We start from the raw sequence: 19894 nt of genomic DNA, 5'->3' as shown, positions 1-19894 counted from the left end.
AATAATCTAATATATATATAATAATATTTATAATAATAATATAATAATAATTTTATAATAATCTTTTATAATAATTTTTTAGATAATCTTCAACTTTTAGATATTTTATTTTTCAAACGTAAAATGGTTGAGTAGTTGTGCTTACAGCAAGGTCCTAGTTGTACATCTTAAATCTATTGCAAGAATTAATAATTATTTGCATTAAAACTTTTTCTACAGGTAGAATTGTTGTAACTGTAGGCCAACATAGCCTATTTTGCACTATATTCCCCAATTTTATCTATTGAAATTAAAAGAAAGAAACTTAAACAATGAGTGGTTACTTTGTTCATGGAGGAACACAATATCCGTAAGTTTTATTGCATTATTTTTGGTGGAACATTATTTAACAGATATTATACTGCTGTATGTATTGGTACATGGGTCATTCCATGTCAACTCAACAGGGTGTGCAAGCTCGACCCTCTTAGATTTTCTTGAAATTCACACTTAAGTTTCATATTGATGTATAATGAACACAAAAAAAATTTCAGCTCATTATCTCAAGACGTTTAGAAATTACAGCCCTTCAAAGTCACCAAGGTCCCTCAAAATGCGTTCGCATGTAAATTTTCCTCCATGTTTGGGTCTTCACAAGTTTTCATGTAAAGCATTTACAAATCTGAAATTTGGTATTCTGATTAAGAAGCAGCCCTAGTTTTCATATCTACCATCGAAATTGCTAATTTCAAATTAGTTTTAGATATAGAACCTTTCAAAAATTGAAATTTTTTACATTTAAAAAAATTACATCAATTTTTGATATCCGCTATCTCCCAAACCAATAGTCCCAGAACTACCATTTTGCATATTATTATTCTATACTAGTTGGTAATTAACCCCCATGAGACTTACACTAAAAAAATGTGAAATTATTGAAGTTTGGAGGGTGCAAAGATGAAGCGCGAGCAAAAAAGCGCAAAATGCGCCATCTTGTGGTTAATATTTGACCCTGTGGACAGTCATTCAGGAAGTTGAAACTTTCAGAAAAAAATCTTCTTTGCCTAAGCTATAAACAGTTCAAGTTTCAAATATGTAACCCAACTCCTTCAATAGTAAATGCAGCTGTGAAATCATGAGTTTGACCATCACATGCAAAAGTCTTGGGGGTGTGAGGTAGTTACAGCTTACTTGGTAAACATGAAAATGTTTTGAATTTTGCTGAGGACACCCTTTTAAATTGTGAAGTTGTCAGAAAAAATAACTCCTTCAAAACATTTTTGAATTTGAAATTGATTTAGGGGTGACCCTCTCCCCCTGAAGTTCTGCGCCCTCCCCCAAAATACCAAATCTTCATATCTCAAAAACTGCTGGAGCTAGAGATACAGTTTTTGTGTCAAAAGATGCAGAAAACATGATTTCCTATCTGCTTTCTGAACAGTGATTGTGTCTATCTTGAGTAGAAAAGCAGTTATTTCAAAAAAAAATTGTTTTGGGTATTCTAGCACAAAACAGCTCTGAACAAGTATTGTGGTCCAAGCTATTCAATAGCTTTCTGAACAGTGATTGTGTCTATCTTGAGTAGAAAAGCAGTTATTTCAAAAAACCTGTTTCGAGTATTCCAGCACAAAGCAGCGCTGAAGAAGTATTTTGGTCCAAGTTATTCAATGCACAAAGTTCATAAACTAACTTGTATAGCTGGTTAGTTTCAAGGTAAAAATGAAACTAAACAAACAAGCAAGCAAACAAAGAAAAAAAAGTCAAATGAATCAGTAATAGGTCACAACTCGCAGCTATAACTAAGTCAAAACAGGAGAGTTGTATTGTTTCATGTTTTTGTGAATCTCTGCTATTTACTGTTGACTTTTTAAGATCATAGCATGCATAACCATCACAACGGGTAGATGGCTTTTCCGTGTTTCAGCATAATTATCTTTAAATGCCTTGCTCAATAGCACATTGAGCTGGTAACAGTAAAATAAAGCAGCACTAACACAACAAAGCAAGTATGGTACTGTAGTTAGCAAAGCACATTCAACAGTATGAGGCAAAGAATATTGCACAGCAAAATAATATAACTCCATAAGTGTACAGGATATATTTGTCACAGGACATCCCCAGCCAGGAATAAAAAAAAACAAATTAACACTGAGATTTGCAAGTCAGAACATCTTACATAAGATTTAAACACTGGAAGTAAAGTAACGGACACAAAAGATTGTGGCAAGTCATTACAATTCATTTGCAGTGTGATGGCAAAATAATCATAATTCGATCATAGTCCATTGTGTTTAATCTGTACTGTCTGCCACCATGCCCTTGCAACTGTAGAGGACTTATTATACACAAAATATCCAGGAATGGAACCCAGTACTCATTCGTGAGTTGTGAGAGCATCTTCTGATGTGATGCTGCTACTACCTATTCCTGATTCATTTGTTTTTTTTTCTTTGTTTGCTTGCTTGTTTGTTTAGTTTCATTTTTACCTTGAAACTAACCAGCTATACAAGTTAGTTTATGAACTTTGTGCATTGAATAACTTGGACCAAAATACTTCTTCAGCGCTGCTTTGTGCTGGAATACCCAAAACAGGCTTTTTGAAATAACTGCTTTTCTACTCAAGATAGACACAATCACTGTTCAGAAAGCAGATAGGAAATCATGTTTTCTGCATCTTTTGACACAAAAACTGTATCTCTAGCTCCAGCAGTTTTTGAGATATGAAGATTTGGTATTTTGGGGGAGGGCGCAGAACTTCAGGGGGAGAGGGCCACCCCTAAATCAATTTCAAATTCAAAAATGTTTTGAAGGAGTTATTTTTTCTGACAACTTCACAATTTAAAAGGGTGTCCTCAGCAAAATTCAAAACATTTTCATGTTTGCCAAGTATGCTGTAACTACCTCACACCCCCAAGACTTTTGCATGTGATGGTCAAACTCATGATTTCACAGCTGCATTTACTATTGAAGGAGTTGGGTTACATATTTGAAACTTGAACTGTTTATAGCTTAGGCAAAGAAGATTTTTTTCTGAAAGTTTCAACTTCCTGAATGACTGTCCACAGGGTCAAATATTAACCACAAGATGGCGCATTTTGCGCTTTTTTGCTCGCGCTTCATCTTTGCACCCTCCAAACTTCAATAATTTCACATTTTTTTAGTGTAAGTCTCATGGGGGTTAATTACCAACTAGTATAGAATAATAATATGCAAAATGGTAGTTTTGGGACGATTGGTTTGGGAGATAGCGGACATCAAAAATTGATGTAATTTTTTCAAATGTAAAAAATTTCAATTTTTGAAAGGTTCTATATCTAAAACTAATTTGAAATTAGCAATTTCGATGGTAGATATGAAAACTAGGGCTGCTTCTTAATCAGAATACCAAATTTCAGATTTGTAAATGCTTTACATGAAAACTTGTGAAGACCCAAACATGGAGGAAAATTTACATGCGAACGCATTTTGAGGGACCTTGGTGACTTTGAAGGGCTGTAATTTCTAAACGTCTTGAGATAATGAGCTGAAATTGTTTTTGTGTTCATTATACATCAATATGAAACTTTAGTGTGAATTTCAAGAAAATCTAAGAGGGTCGAGCTTGCACTTTTCCAAAAACCTGTTGAGTTGACATGGAATGACCCACATACAATGTATTGGTAGAATGTAAATCAGATTTGTTTAGTTTTGTTGTATTGATTTATTTATAATAATCTGAGGATAAAGATTTGAAAACAACCAAACAAATAACAACCACTTTTTCATTGGAAGTTACTTCCATTTCACAATGCCTTCATATGTATTTTTTGGTGCTTAGAATTGTAGCCTACTTTAATGGTCAGTAAAGTCAATTAATGAGTAAGTCGCTTTGCAGTGATAAATGTTATAGTAAATTTTATCTATGTGTCCACCCGATAGCTCAGTTAGTTAAGTACCTGTTATTGTGCACAAAGTTACTGCAGATCAAACAGCTCTCTGATTCGGCTTTTAAGCCTGTGCAACGTATTTTAAAGACTGCTCTTTATTCAACAGCACCTAGAAAATGGAGTAATTCACAGACAGTCAGACAACGTCACTTTGAGAATCGGAAACTTTATTCTGTTAATCTTTTTAACTGGGCATGTGCCAAGGTTCATGGCCTTTACATTTTACAAGTATGCAGTATGCACAAATGCCAGGAATAACCTTTTAAATGTTTTCTCGGTTTAAAGATTCAAATCTATATTCCAGTAATTTTATGGAGTTATGTATTTCTTCATTTTCATTTCAAGTGAGTTTTTATGTTGCATTGCAGTTTCACTCAAAGCGCAACACAACAAGCTGCACCACCAAGTGTAAGAATATTTTTGAAAATTTTTGTTATTGTTATTCTACTGAATGCTGTAAGCTTCTCTCAAATATTATTGGTTTGTTAAATTTTAAATTTTTTAGCTGTAGTTTTAGTGCTATTATCATGGTAACTAAGATTTTGTTGCCAAGTAGGCTATTTTGCAAAGATTTTATTCTCACTTGCAATATCCTGATATTGTTTCAACAATTTTTACAGCAAACATTTTTTGGAAGTACATCTTTTGCAACCACTCCAGCAATAGGTATGTCTTTGTGAGACTGCAGTTTACACGGAATTAACTACCTGAAGAGCTGCCATACCAGGGTCCAGGTTGCAACCTAATTCATACCATGAACAATTCGTACCGTCAGTTCGTACCTTGAAAAGATCAAGAGAAAAAAATTAAAAAAAGCCGAAGTCGCTGATCACAGTTTCCGCAAGGTTAGGGTATCGGTAGTTAGGGTATCGGTTAGGTATCGGTATCCGCAAACAAACAAACTGAAAAGTTCGAGAGAAAAAAATAGAACATCGCTGATTGCAGTTTCCGCCTGAGTTTTTTTTTTCGCTGAGACTTTTCGGTCATTTGTCCAAAATGACTTGAAAAAATTCGGTCATTTTTTCTGATGAAAATATTTCCTTTCAAGTAGCTGATACAACTTATATTTTTTTTGGACATTTTTAATGTATTAACTATATATTTTTTCGAACATTTTGACCAAATTGACTATTTGTTTCGGACATTTTGCTAAAAAATCGGTCAATGACCGATAAATGACCGAAAAAAAAAACCCAGATATCCGCAAACATTTTAAAATTTCTGGTAATGATCCTAAGAATTTGCTGAAGTCGCTGGTTGCAGTTTCCGCAAACATTTTAAAAGGGTTAGGGTTGATCGGAGTTTCCGCAACCATTTTAAAAAGGGTTAGGTTTTAGGGTTACCGTGTTTTCGCAAACAAACAAACTGAAAAGATCAAGAGAAAAAAATAGAACAAAGCCGAAGTCGCTGATCGCAGTTTCCGCAAACATTTTAAAAGGGTTAGGGTTGATCGGAGTTTCCGCAAACATTTAAAAAGGGTTAGCGGTTAGGGTTGATCAGAGTTTCCGCAAACATTTTAAAATTTCTGGTAATGATGCTAAGAGTTTTCGTTTGTTTGCGGAAAACTTTAAAATGTTTGCGAAAACTGCAATCAGCGACTTTGGCTTTTTTTAATTTTTTCTCTCGATCTTTTCAAGGGACGAACTGACGGTACGAATTGTTCATGGTACGAATTAGGTTGCATCTGCCATATCATGTATATATCTGTAATATAAATGCAGTGCATGAAAGTATGGTGTAGTTGTAGTTATAGTTGTTACTTTGTTCAAACCATGAACCCACTGGTCTTAAAACCAGTATTACACAAAATCGACCATCGTAATCTTTTTTGGAAAATGAAATATAGCAGCAGCTGTACAATATCATTTCGAATGACTTTAAATCTTTATAAATTTGAAAATATCTCACCACTGCAAGTAGAATTAAATTAGCATTTTTTACTTGCAGGCCAAACAACTCAATATTCATCTTACTCTTCAAGTGGAACTAATTTTGCTTCTCATTCTACTCAGTAAGTATCAATATACCGGTATACAAATACACAGATACCATACAATTACCATATTCATAGGCGCCGACTCCGGAGGGGCGGCGCCCCCCCGTGAATTTAGCTCGGGGTGGCTGCCCCCCGCAAATTATTTAAAAAAAATCCTAAATCAAATGTTTCTAAGTTCAGATTTGCGTTAGTTTCACCATTGCGGATCGGTCTCAATTAAACGATCTACTTGTTGCAACAAGAGCGCTGCTCCTAAGATAACAAAAGAAACAGAAGATCGGTAGCTGATAAACGCCAGCATGGTACCGTTGAAGCGGGTCTGCTACTGCTCGGTGAGTCCGATTCGGTGAGAGCCTTTTCGGTGAGAACCTTTTTCGGAGAGTTTGCTATTCGGTGATTTTTTGAATTTTTTTTTTGAAAATTATCGGGTACCGTAGCCTAATTATGATTGCCGCTTTTACATCGTTTTAACGTCGCTAAACGTTGAAGTAAGACCCTAACCCTAAAACGGCTATGATAATTAGGCTACGGTAGCCTACCTGATAATTTAAAAAAAAAATCAGCGAATAGGGCTCTCACCGAATAGGGAACTCACCGAATCGGACTCACCGAAACGGGCCATTCCGCGTTGAAGCATAGTAACAATGATTGAAAAACGTTTTTCTTGATTTCCTTCGCTTTGTTTTTTCTTGGGAGTGTCAATAACGAGGTGCTGTTTGCTCAGTTTAGTATCTACGCGTATTAAGAGCTAAAGTTCAAAGTGACCAGCATATAATTCGAAATAGCCTACAGGCCTCGAAATTCGTTTTTGTTGACGGCGGACAAACGTGTCCGGTCTGAGCAGCTATCTCGGCGGACACACCAGTTTTAGCCGTCGATCGTCATGCTTAATCTTTTTATCTTGATAATAATTCTTCTTCATTTCAGAACTATAACTACGGTTTTAGAAGGCTTTTTAAAAAATCAGTAAAGTCACTCCGAAAGGCTTTCATCAGACCAACGACTTGCGCTTGAAGAGTCAAAGCGCCGTGTAGCTGGTCAATACGTCACATAACTGATTAACTTCCCCCGAACGAGCTCGTGTGGCTTCTTGCGTCACAATGCTCTGGGCAGGAGTCGGAAAATTTCTACACCAATGGTATTTTCTGCTGTGCAAACTTTCACAGGTTTTTTCTTTAGGTTTATTTTTGCGTGTCATGTGAGCGAAAGTGGATTTACCTTGGGTCTTTTCTTTCTTACTTTAATACCAAAACTTAACAAATTTTGTTGCATCTTGCTGTAATAGCCTACTCGTATAATCTAATTTAGTAACCAACCTTGCCGTATCAATATTACTCGGAGATCAAAGCCAGACATTGTGAGGTAAAACTTGAACTAAATTGCGCGTGATTAGTGTAGAAGTACCTGTGCTCCTATCGATTCTTAGCGAAGAATTCACCTTTGTTACGCTGATTCAATGTCATCAATCGTTGAAGCAACGTAAAAATCGAAAGTTTTCCTCCTTGAATGGAAGCTAAGGGATACAGTATTCACATTTTGTAGATGCGCGCTAGAATGCGCTGGAAAATATATTATCGCAACAATTGTTCGTGCTATGCAATGACGATTTGTATCGCTAGTTCCTGTGTTATTTCTCGGCGGACAAATATGACCGATCTAGATGGTACTTCCCGCGGACATCACATGCTGTGACGGCGGACATGTCCGATGTCCGCCGTGAATTTCGAGGCGTGAGCCTACATTATAAAGCTTGGGGATATACAATGGCAGATACACGCAAACAAACATCAATGCTGACAAACATCAGCATTTTGAATGTAAGCAATCGGTCGGCTAAATAGTTTTCCCCCCCGGCAATTTTCAAAACCCGGCGCCTATGACCACATTCATTCAAGTATAAGATGCAGAGTATTTTTTTCAAATGTTTACTCACAAAGTCGGAGTGTGACTTATGCGTCAATAATTTTACAGTGCAATGTAGAAATTGAGTATCATTTTACCAGACTTAAGTTAGGGGTGCAATTTATACTCAAATAAATACGGTATTTGTAAAGAGAATCGAGGATTTAATATGCATCTTTGGCATGCAAATACTTAACCTAAAGGTGTCAATTACCGGTTCATCAAATACAGTTTTTTGATCAACATTGTCAATTGTGGCATTCCTAATTTCCAAAAACAATCTTGACATTTGTGTGACCATTACACATTATGACGGAGTAGAAATAGCTTTTTCATATCGAACACATCAATTTTTTATAAGTTGAGATTAGGTGTAAAGCCACTTTCATAGGTGTCGATTTTTTGCCGATATAAACTAATTCCAAGGGAGCGATAATTTCCCACTAATTTTGGAAGCGGTTTCTTAAAAATGCCAATTTTCAGCCTAAACTACTATACTTCGCTATTTGTGGGTGTCGTGCATCATTTTGCGCACAGTTTTATTTGACTGTAATTGCGTAACGTTGACCGAGCGACCAGAAAGACACACAGCGAAAGCCCTTGCAGCATCCTTGTACTTAAATACAATGTAGTGAAGGTCGTTCATTCGGGATTCAATTCGTCGGTCAATCAATCAACATTATCACCACAAAATCAAGAGAATGAAAAAAAGAGCACAACAGCTTTTGTTACTTGCCTGAATATAGTTGGCAATGTTTGTTTCACACACTCCTGATAAATAACTTGAACAGCTTCGTGTTCTATCTGTGAAGTGAAGCCAGAAACTCGATCCAAACTTGTTGCGTTGTTCAAGCACACACCCAAAGAGTTACACCATCGTTTGCACATGTTCTTAAAGTGTTATGGCCGGTTTTTATTCCACCCACTTGGTTTCGTTGAATAGAGAACGCCTTTGACGTCTGTTGCTCAAACGCATGCCCGAGAGTTGAACCATGATTGCTTAATTCTGTTTCTTCATTCACAATCTGTCATTCAAGGTATCAGGCGCACTTTTTTTATCATTTTTTTTTTAAACACATTTTTTTTTTAAAATTGTATTATGTTTTATTGTGAAGCATGAAGAAGTATGTGAGTGACCACAGTCGCAACTAAAGTTTGCTAAGCTGTTAGACTACATGTTGTCAATAGTCATGACAGACATTCCAGCCTTAAGCTCATTCCTCAACGTTAATCAGACGTGCTAAAATTGCTAACGCACGATCCGACTCACCACGTTTGCCACAGGACATCTGGCGAAGCCGACCTTTTAGAATTTAAACCAACAGCGCAGAGCCGGCAGTTTTCGTGACAAAGTTGTTAATGCTTTTTTAGGTAATATTAGCTTAAAACTGAGAGAGCCAAATGTATCTCGCCTCCACCTGTCCCTAATCCGAGGGGGGCGTAATCGAGGCTAATGCTGCTAAATATTCTATGTTGGTTGAACTGCACTTTTCCCAAAGAAAAGTTTTGAAATTTGTTTTTTATTGTTGGGCACTACGTGTTTATATCTGCCATGCCACAACTTTTATGTCTAGTAGCACCGCATCAATCACATAATAATAATTTTCGTTATTGCTGCTAAGAAAGCAAAATTTCTTGTACCTTTCCTGGTGCTTGAGGCCGGCTTAGAGCAGTTGCAACCAAAGTAAAAAAATTTGCAAAGTATATGAGTGCGAACTGCTGTTTTAAAGGTTGAAAAGCACTGACTTATAACTTTGCTCGTCATCCCAGTGCTAAGAATCATATGTTTTGAACAAATAAATCATTAATCATCCATACGGTATCGTGATATTTTCGCTTACTGCACAGTTATTCATCGAGTTGCTTGATGGGTAACGTAGCCGCTTTGTACAATGCTCAGTTTGACCAATTCTATTATTCCATATGTTCCATACCAGGATTATTAATAAAAATTGCCGCAGTTGCAAACTACTGTTGGTAGAAAGTGAAACACTATTTTTCTTATTTTCAGGCCGAGGTACAGGGCTGTAACGTCATCGACATCGAGTGTATTTGGAACAAGCAGTTCTCCGTATAGTTCGTCATCATCTGGGTTTTCATCAGGAGCTTTCAATAGTGCTGGTAGCTTTTTTGTGCAATTGTTGCATAAGCACCGTATGCTGTTTGGCTGTTAACAGAGATTTGTTGGATGTTATAAACTACACGAACTAAAGAAAATTTATATTTTGAGTAAACCTTCAGCGATTATAAAGTATGATGTTGGACTGTTGGTATTTGTAGCACTATATCAAAATATCCTCAATGCTCTCATTCTATTTGTTCCTACTTTTGTGTAGGTACCTCTGCTGCTTTCAGCTCCTTGCCAACCACACAATCATCTTACGAGAAAGCGCTATACAATGCTGCCAATGTGTATTACTCGAACAAAACTTTACGAGGGTCTTCAACTGGAGGAGGTCGCGGTAGTTTTGGCGGCAGAGGAAGGGGTGGCCGTGGCGGGGGACGTGGCGGCTCTACACAGCCGGTATAGAATCTGTTGTTTTTGTCAAATTAATCAACATAGTGGTGAGAACCCTGGTTCGACTTTCGAAAGGGCGCTGGCTCTACACCTTTGCAGAGCAGGCGGTTGTGTCTTTAGGATACGGTACTTAATGGCATGCCTGAAGGTGGGCATGAAGAATAGCTTCCTTGCCTTCCCGTTCACTTAATCTAAATATTCATCCATCGGGTGAGAGCCTGGATACGAAAAAACCAACTTCATGCATTGTGATAAAATACATGTGAACTAGTTGAATGTCATGCAGTGATTATGACTTATTTGCATTAATAGAAACAAAATTTCACCTATGAGCTGCACTGCGCTTTATGATTTGATTGCAGCAAAACACTGGCCCCAAACCCATCAGAGCTTCCGAAATCAAAGCATACTTGTATGCTTGGTGTGGCCAACGAAAGCTAAAGCCAGAATATGAGATCACAACCGAAGGGAAACCCCCACAGAAGGTCACCTTCAGCTGTAAGGTGAGCATACTTTTTACAGTGCAGGTAGAATGTTAAATGAAAGAAAATTCGAACGCTAAGCAAACAAAACCAAGTAACAACATACTGCACTTATGCATTAGGACTTGCTTCATATCAACATGAACTCTGTTTGATGAGCTAGTACTTTGCAGTTGGGAGATTATGTATTATGCTGTCTTGTCATTTGCAATAAAAACCTACAATCGTCACATTTCGGTTTATGAATCTAATTCTAATGGATAAGTAGCTAGAGCTAGACGCAGTAGATCTGGTCTCCTTGCACTTAAACCGGTCAAAACGTTTTGAACTAATCCATTTTATGTTGTCATTCGTGCTCAATGCACACACAGCTGCGTATTAGTGGTTTGGATCACGTGACTGAAGTGGAAGCGACCAATAAGAAGGATTCTCAAACAAAGGCAGCTTGGGCTTATTGTGACAACCTGGTCAAGTTGGGATACATGAAAGTCTCTGAGCTTCCGCCAAGACCGGTAAGTCTCATTTAGGAAAATCATCTTATCAAGTCAATGCCTTGGCGCCTGGGATTAATTTTTAAGCTGTTTTTAAAACTCTTTGCTTTGTGCTTTTTTGGTACTTTCAAAATTTGGTAAACACAATGTAATCTTATTTCAACATTAATAGGCAGTAGAAATAATGTGCTTTGCTGTGAACGCAATAATCAGCACTCGTTAGTACACAGTTACCTACAGCTATCAGCAGATATTAATGTAAATGACTTGCCATTATTTTGCACAGGTTGATCAAACCACTACTGCTGTAGCGGATTCAAAGAAGACTGCAGGCTGTCTTCCTGGCGAAACGTCTGAAACCGTTAGTGCCATTGTTACCGTTGTCAGATTTTAGACAATTCTGATACGAAAACTGAATGTATCTGAAGTTTTGTCTTGCTTTCTTAGATTTGGCTGTGATCAATTTGTAGATGTGAACAACTCTCAAATTTTTATTTATCACGAGATAGTGTTGCCACTGATATTACTTACATATAGCCACGTTGGTATTAACTTAGACCACAATCCACAGTGCTGTCTACAGGCAGCAAACGTAACTTCAGTTGGACAAATTTACCGAATTGGGTAGAGAAATAATGATAACTGGACTTGATATCACACTACCGCATCATTTCTCAAGTCATTGCACTTAAAAGTTTTGTTGCTCAGTTGCTCACACGCATCAAGGTTTGCCTAGCTAACAGAAATCGAAACTTTTTACTTTGTTTCAACGTGGTTAAACGTTCAAACGATGTAAAAAGCAACTCTTGCTCTGCCGAGCCGAACGACTGCACCGGTTTCACAATCTGTTCACAACTTTGCACCTGATTGTCATTTGTTCAGGTGGAAGCAAAAGGAGGCTGGTCTCTTGCTAATGCTCGTCAGAGGTTGAACCAGTTCTGCCAACGCGAGCAGATCACTCCGATATTCAAGCACACCACTCTTGGACCAGAACACTCCAGAGTGTTCCAGTGTGAATTGAGCTTGACTACCCAAACAAAGAAAGGTAAAAAAGATTGAAGACATCTCTTTCGTAAAACATGAGCGTCGAACTTTTGCCGCTTAATTGGGTGAAGGCACTTTTACATTATTGCATTTAAAATTAGCGTTGGGGTCAAGCAAAGTGAAGAGATTATCTTCAACATAAGTCCTTGATCAATAGTCATTGGGGTTTGAGGTTGTAATAAAAAAAAACACTTTTTTCTGTGAATTTTAGTGACACCCTCAGCATCGAAAAATCTCACAGCCCAAGTTTGAGTGCGTTTGGCGCATTATTGGCCACATTATTCTTATTGCATTGTCAACTACTTGCTTGTTTTTGAGGTTTTATATATGCAACCTAACAACCCCTCGAAAAAACCTCTAAAATTCCTACACAAATTACTTGTGATAACTCCATTAATCGCATTCCGCGTTCAGAGTACAATGCCAGTCAACGTGGTAACAACAAGAAACAAGCCACTTCTATGTGCGCCCTTGAGATGGTGCGGCAGCTGCACGCGGACAAGTTAGTAGAGAAATTTGGCGATCCCGTAAAGCACGTGACCTACGGGGGACTGATGGTTGGGAAAGGGAATAAGCCTGTCGATGGTGGCACTACTGAGGAGACCCCTGCGGCTCCGGCCTTTCCATCACAAACAGCAGGACAGAAACGAAAGGCGGACGATCAAGTTAGTGTATCTACTAGTCTGTTACCCCCCAGCGAACACATCCGGTCTTTTTACATTGATCCAACGTTTGCACAAGTTAAATTAACGTAAAATAGAACCGATGTCCTGGCTTTTCGTAACTAATATTTTGTTAAACCTATCTACCCGAAATAATTTATTTTGTCGTAAATCTCTACTTCATGTTTGATATTGTCTCGACAGAAGATATTTTCTCTTGGTTACATTGCTATGGTAAGGGAACGTGGTTACTTTTATGATTGATAGACTCGTTTGTATGGTTCATCCACAGATGCCTCCTGAAAGTGTAGATGAAAACGGGAACTGGACTGTTGAAAACTCTCGGCAGCGGCTCAACCAGTTTTGCCAGGATAAGAACATACCTTGCGTAGTATTGTATGAAGAGGAGGGCGTGCAGGGCAATAGAGTAAGTCCATCTGTCTCCACCGCTGCTGATGGTCTGCTTTGTGAAATGTGAATATTTTAGCAATTTCTTCTACTCGTCTTGTCATCACAAGCAGACGACGTTTTGATCACGTGACATGGTGAGCAGTGAACTAGACAAAAAGTCACATTAAAAACAATTTCAACGCACAACATCGTCATCATTGGTAAGATCAAAACTAAGAAGATTGTGTACGGGGAAAGAGAGTAAGTACAGCTGTATGTGCAGCTCCTACTTGTCTTACTTTATAAATTATGAATTGTTTCTTTTGCCCGTTGTCGATATCAAAAGTGTAAGAAGCGCAGAAGGTTAAAAGATCTTTCCGCAGTGGGTTACCGATATACAAGCAGATTTTTAGTATTTTTTTTTGCATTTAAACAATTTTAATGTCCTTTCAGACTTTTACGGCTTCGTTAAGCCTCAAAGTGAAAACGAAGGATTCGGCTCAGATGACGGAAGTTAGTTCTGTTGCGAAGGGGCAAAGCAAGAGGGTAGCCGCACAAGGGTGCGCTCTTCAACTGCTGGCACAGTTGTACAAACTCTCGCTTGTAGAAGCAGGGCCAAACCCTGATCAGCAACCAAGCAGAAAGAAGCTGACTCGGCAAAAAGTAAGTAGTACTTGCATAAATGCATGCATAACCTTTGAACTTAGAATGACACAGCTGTGTGAAGCCGCTGATCCTTATTAAAACTTATATTTTTCAGTTGGATTCAGCGCCTGGATTGGGAATACCTAACTATGCGGACTACTCCTTTGTGCCGTTTGGAGTAAGTAAGCATGCAAAGCAGCTTGGTAGTACTTGCTTCGTCATCTTTTTCTGCCTGTGGTAGCCCACAGCTGAGCGAAGGCCTCCCTCCCCCTTTCTTGCTAATTCAGTCGATCGTGCGTTTTTGTACACCCGTTTGTTGTTACACATTCTTTGCCAATCTCGTCTCTCCATCGCATTTTGGTTTCCTTCTTTGCGTTTGTTTTTCAGGGTGCCCAAGTTGTTAATTTATTAGTACTTGTTTACTTGTCACAATTCAATCGTTTCATCGTAATCTTGTTCAAAATAACTTGTTGCTGTGATAGACATTTCCAAGTGATGTTTTTTCGTTGCCACCTTTAACAACGCTTCAACATGCTGTCTAAAATCGCAGAGTGACGGATTGAACATGGGAGGCTTCACTGGGTTCGGGCGGCCTCCGACAGCGAAGAAGACCCCACTGGAGGACGCTTACTTGACCGAGAAGCACAAGATGATCTACCCAAGTGAGCACGAGCTGAACTGCGTCCAAAAGTCGGTCCGAACCATTGAACAAGCGTTGAAGGACGTCTCGGACGAACTTGTAGAACCAGACGACAACCCGATCATCAACAAAGATGGACTCGTCGAAGAAGGAACCGATGACAGGTTGGTCTTGGGTTGCTTAGCTTGCTCAGGTAGCAAAATTAGTTTATATTGATTCAACGTCTGAACGCGTTGCAGAAAAACAAGTTTTTGCTAGTTGGGTAATTACATCAGGTGCATTTCTTGATTCAGGAAAAATTAGTATTAATAAGTACAAACGCAGCCTTTGACCTAAAAATAGCTGATCAGGAAAAGTTACTGTGGTTAGTTGATAAAAGCTTTCCTAGTTGATGTTAACACTTTTTGTTGTGAATAATGTTTTTTTCTTTGTTTCGTCTTCAGCGGAAAAAGACGAAAGCTGCAAGGTGTGATGAGAGTTGGTGCATTGGCGAAGGGTTTGCTTCTCAAAGGTGATATGCGAGTTCGTTTGGTCTTGCTCTGCCAAGAAGCTCCCACGGCGAAGCTCTTAGTCAAAGTAGCCCAATTGCTGCCACGATATATCAAGGTTTGTTTAGCCAGACTTTGACTATGCTCAGGGCCGTTGAGGGGGTAATTTGGGCCAGGTACTAATATGATCTTTTTTCCCCAAATCAAGACATTTTTAAGAAAAAAACGCACTATATCTAAATAATACATGGTGGCCTTTTCAAGTTTCCTGCTCTTGGAAGTATTACTGGCCCATAAAGTTATGTTGGGCCCCTACAATAGTACCCCCTGGACCAACCCTGTCAACGCCGCTAACTGTGCTATGAAAATGCCAGCGGTATGACTTTTATTCTGTCTTATTTTCAGACGGAGACAGGGAACAGGTTTGTTGTCGAGACCGCGATGCAAGAAGCAGCTATCAACGTGACGTGCGAGATGTTGAAGACAGAAACAGAACCTTCTGTCTCTTGCATGGTCACAATTAGCCTGACCTCGCCTGTCATGCGCGCGCTCGCCGAAGGTTAGTGGGTTGGGAAATTGTGATTTTTTGCAGGAATGATTTTAGATTGCAGTGGCCTACTTGGGGAGAAAGAAAGTAAACGGCAAGTAAGATCATTAATTTGGTAATGCCAAACTGCGCTGGATGTAAGAAGCAATAAACTCAATAACTTTTTGAACAGTTGGGTTTTTCCTCGCAAACTTGCAATAAAAATGCTTTTTCAAAGCTAAAGTCTTGCGGCACTTTTTTTTTAAATCACTTCACTTTCAACTTTTATGCGCGACGAGTTGTCGTGTATCTCATCCCCTGGTAGGCCTCTGCCCAATGGCTGAACCCAACTGATGAATCTAGCAATGGAGAAGGATAGGAGAGTCATGCAGTATTTCACCTTAATATAGGCCACTTAAACCTTGTAACTGCCAATGGTGAATCCTCAGTAGAGATCATGGCACGAGATTGTGATTCAGTTTTGTGTTTGTCACTTCATCCAGCAAGCCATGCGAGCTGTCGTCTGCTCACTCCAAAAGCGCTGATTGTCAACGAATCGTTAGCTTTGTACTTTGAACGAATGAGAGGACTCAATATTTTCCAGCTGGTGAAATCGGTCCTTTATTTACAAAAACTGCAAACAGGGACCAATTTTGCTTGCTTGGATTGCGTACAAAATGCCGATGAACCATTTGTTTGCATGCTTTCGATATCTTCTGGACTTGTGGTGTACACTGAGTGCTGTATACATTTCCAAGTTCTGGCCAGTGTGAAAATAAGATAGGTAATTTTCAACAGCAAACTTTAGTTAATCGTTTCGACCATTTTAATGTGGTTTACTGTTAAAAAAGTAAAGTGTTGCCACAGTTTATGTTTCGTATAGGAACTCGACTGTGGTAAGCGGTGTGCATTTGCTTTGGCCTTCTGTGCATTATTATCAGTACCTTTGACCACTAGCACCAATTGAAGTTTCTCTTTATAAAATAGTAGACTTTGATATATATTGTACGATTGGAAATCTTAGAGTGGGAACTACACTGATAGCGTCAGCGGATCCAACATTTCTGCTCCTCTGAAGACCCGTCCAGCTAAAGTTGCTTTTTTACTGGGACACCTTACGATGTTGACTAGTGTAAAGCAGCTTTGAACTGGGCGAAGAGTAATGCTTGTGCTGACAGCTAAATAGAACTCTTTTTTCTGGATGCAAACTACAGTACAGTATGTTAGCCTTTATTAGAGGCCGCAAAATCGACCGCAACTCCAAGGTCTTTAAAAGGAAAAAAAACTTATGTGTAGCAAGTAAAGTGTATAATACCAATGTATAACAGACATTGCAAATTGTCAGATAAATTTTGGTCTTAGGTTGAAACGTCACGTTTCTTTGTTCCTCCTCTAATTTTGAATGATTGTGGCATTTCTTAAAGAGTGCCGAAAACCATCATTGGCAGTTGCGAGGTTGATACTATAAGTGTAAAAATATTTACTGATATGTGCAAGTCTCTCGTAGCCATCCACTCAGTAATGATTTTATTTTTATAAAATTCCAATCTTCGATCGACGACACGGGCACACACACTACGTCAACAACACGTTTCTCGTATGTGTGTGCACGCGCAGACGCTACCAAGGACGTGCCAGGCGCACTCAACAAGGAAAGGTGCCTGCAAGCTTTAGCCGAACTTCGCCACTCGAAGTGGTTTCAGGTTGGAAAGCAAGCACATTTATTTGTTGGTTATATTCCCTTGCTGTATTGTTGCCATACGTTGCTTGTAATAATAATTGTACGAAATCTCGTAAGTATGCAAAAGGTAAATACCAGGGCTGTGGAGTTGGCCAAAAATTTACAACTCTGACTCCTTGGTTTGCAACTGGCCGACACCGACTTCAGTGTTGCCAGATTTTTTCATTAATTTTTGCTCTTTCATTTTTTTGAAGTTCAATTTCACTCAAGTTGTGATCAAAATTGAAACGGCATCTTACACTAAAACTAACAAGAACAAACATTTCTATTTTCTGGTAAAGATTTAGAGCGCAATGCGAAGATTAAGAAACAATATTTTGAAAAAAATGGCAAACAAAAATGTTATTGTTCATTGTTTTGTTTCAAGCCAAAATCCGCTCCACTCCACAGCCATGGAAAATATTCACAACATAACTTTTTGTTCATTTTAAAATCTGTCTTGTTCTCAACGTATCTGCTTAAAGAAGTCGGCTTTGGCATTTTGTCAGTACGGCCGGTATTTCTTGAATATATGAAACAGGTTTTAGAGGGCATGATACGAGCTTTCAAATCGCACTTGCTGGTTGCGTTTTATGACCTGCATTTCAATGGTGTCTCCTGTAAATTCAATCGCCTTGTAGCATGCGTAGAATGCTCGGTGAAAGGATAGTTTGTGAACTTCACGTTTTGTGTTCGTAAAATTTCACGATGTACAACATTCACGGCTGAAATGTAAATCACAAGTTATAAATCCATACAAAAATAATAGCACATACTACTGTATATCCGCACCGAATGCTTGCAACAAAACTGAACGTATTTTTGCATTGATTAAAGCCACTGACGTGTGATCGAACAGTTTTTCTGCTCGGATTTAAACGGTGATTTGCTTTGTAGGCTTGTGCGAACGGTTTGCCATCTTGCGTTGTCATCATACGTATTCTGCGCGAGATGTCTAAACGATTGAACCAATGGAAACCCCTGCCAGACTGGGTAAGTTTGGCAAACAACTTTGACTGTTGGTCAGTGTTACAGTTATGAACACTTTTGGTGGTCGCTAACTTTTTCGTAGCCTAAGCGTCGGTACAGCTTGTGTGTGATTTTTGGACATGAAACAGCAAACATGGTCCGCTTAGTTTTTTCAGCCATTGCTCGGATTGGTTATTTTATGTGTGTTTCAGGCAATTGAGTTACTGGTCGAAAAAGCTTTGTCATCATCAATGGTCCCTGTCTCCCTTGGAGGAGCATTCCTCAGATGTATGGAGATAATAGGCTCTGGAATACTACTGCCAGGTATGTTTGTCGTACTTTTTCTCTCAAGTTTAATTTTGTTTATGTTGTAACGGGGTAGGAAGATGTGAGCACACAGAAAGATGGTCATTGTTCGGGGCTGATTTTGTCAGAGGCACGAAGTCCATTAATTATTCCGAAGAATACGTCTGTGACAACGTTGACTTGTTTAGATGGCCCAGGCGTTTCTGATCCATGCGAGAAAAGCAGTTGTGACGTTGCCGCTGCCATGACCAATCAAGAGAGAGAGGCTTTGACTACGTCAGCGCAAGTAAGTACCGTGGGTTCGTGGTTACACTGCCGGAATAATGTAAAGTGTGTGTGCTTTGTACATACAAACCGAATGTTAAATTTACTAAAGGGCGTTGGATGAACGAAGTCCCCAGTTAGCAAATGGGCGGGTATTCTAACATGTCTCTCAACGCAGGCATTCGCACGATTGATCATATTTCGTAAAATCAACAATGTTCTCGGGATGGAAAGGATTGACTGGTCAAAAGCTAACAAGAAACCAACAGAAGACAAGCCGATGGAATCATGAAACGACTGTAGAGAAATAAATGTATTTGCATTAAAAAAAAGACACAGTTGTTTGAACGGTTGATACAAAACAGACAGTGTATATAATAAAATCGATTTTGTGTGATTTTTCAATTCTCCGCCAGGCATGCGTTTGCTGTACCACTTCAGCGATTGCCACTTCCAAGGTTTCTGTGAATAAATCAGTGTCGTGTAAAATTATGTTGCCAATGTTTATTTGTATAGCCAGTGCAACAAAGTGGGCCTTCTACGCCGAAAACAGGACATTTGCATTACATGTAGTTGACACTTCAATCAGTGATTAGTGGGGAAGTCTAGCATGTTTTTAGTGTCATTTCCAGTATTTTACAATAACTCACCCAAGGCAGCGAAGGCTATTTTCTGGTGGGTTAAATCTTTTCCGATTATTTAAACAAAGTAAAGATTAGGTCTGCCCTCTTACTCAGAGAAATCTGGTTTAGCCAAGTAAGTTCTTCTTGTGTCACACGGCCGTAGTCCAGAACATCACGCAAGCTTTTGCTGTATCGTTAAACTAGGCAAAGTCTTGTGCACGACAACTTTAGGATTTTACGATCCTTTGAATGTGATTATTCGGTGCATGAATAATAATTGGATTTGTCCGTTCGCATACCGGATTGCAAACTTCGCCAATGCG

At 38.8% G+C, this 19894-nt stretch overlaps 2 protein-coding genes across 2 annotated transcripts in view; one reads left to right on the top strand and one right to left on the bottom strand.

The window, feature by feature from the left end:
• The first annotated feature begins 217 nt into the window (after positions 1–217).
• Positions 218–19712, top strand: LOC145782759 (uncharacterized). The gene is made up of 22 exons (XM_082594517.1): positions 218–349; positions 4274–4313; positions 4526–4571; positions 5853–5916; positions 9815–9924; positions 10140–10327; positions 10684–10824; positions 11175–11315; positions 11581–11655; positions 12177–12339; positions 12753–13003; positions 13293–13427; positions 13844–14053; positions 14151–14213; positions 14586–14839; positions 15119–15281; positions 15569–15722; positions 17307–17392; positions 18307–18402; positions 18591–18702; positions 18873–18970; positions 19127–19712. The coding sequence occupies exons 1-22, from the start codon at positions 312–314 to the stop codon at positions 19238–19240; spliced, it is 2742 nt and encodes a 913-aa protein (XP_082450643.1). The 5' UTR covers positions 218–311; the 3' UTR covers positions 19241–19712.
• LOC145782758 (leucine-rich repeat-containing protein 9-like) overlaps positions 19247–19894 on the bottom strand; it is a 28499-nt gene continuing 27851 nt past the window's right edge. The window contains exon 34 of the mRNA XM_082594516.1: positions 19247–19410. Within this exon, the coding sequence (XP_082450642.1) occupies positions 19386–19410 (25 nt within the window). The 3' untranslated portion in view covers positions 19247–19385. The remainder of the gene's footprint in view (positions 19411–19894) is intronic.

Source organism: Aplidium turbinatum, chromosome 14 (assembly GCF_918807975.1).
Source record: "Aplidium turbinatum chromosome 14, kaAplTurb1.1, whole genome shotgun sequence".
NCBI classification, from domain to species: Eukaryota; Metazoa; Chordata; class Ascidiacea; order Aplousobranchia; family Polyclinidae; genus Aplidium; species Aplidium turbinatum.
This window is presented reverse-complemented; position numbering and strand designations above follow the sequence as displayed.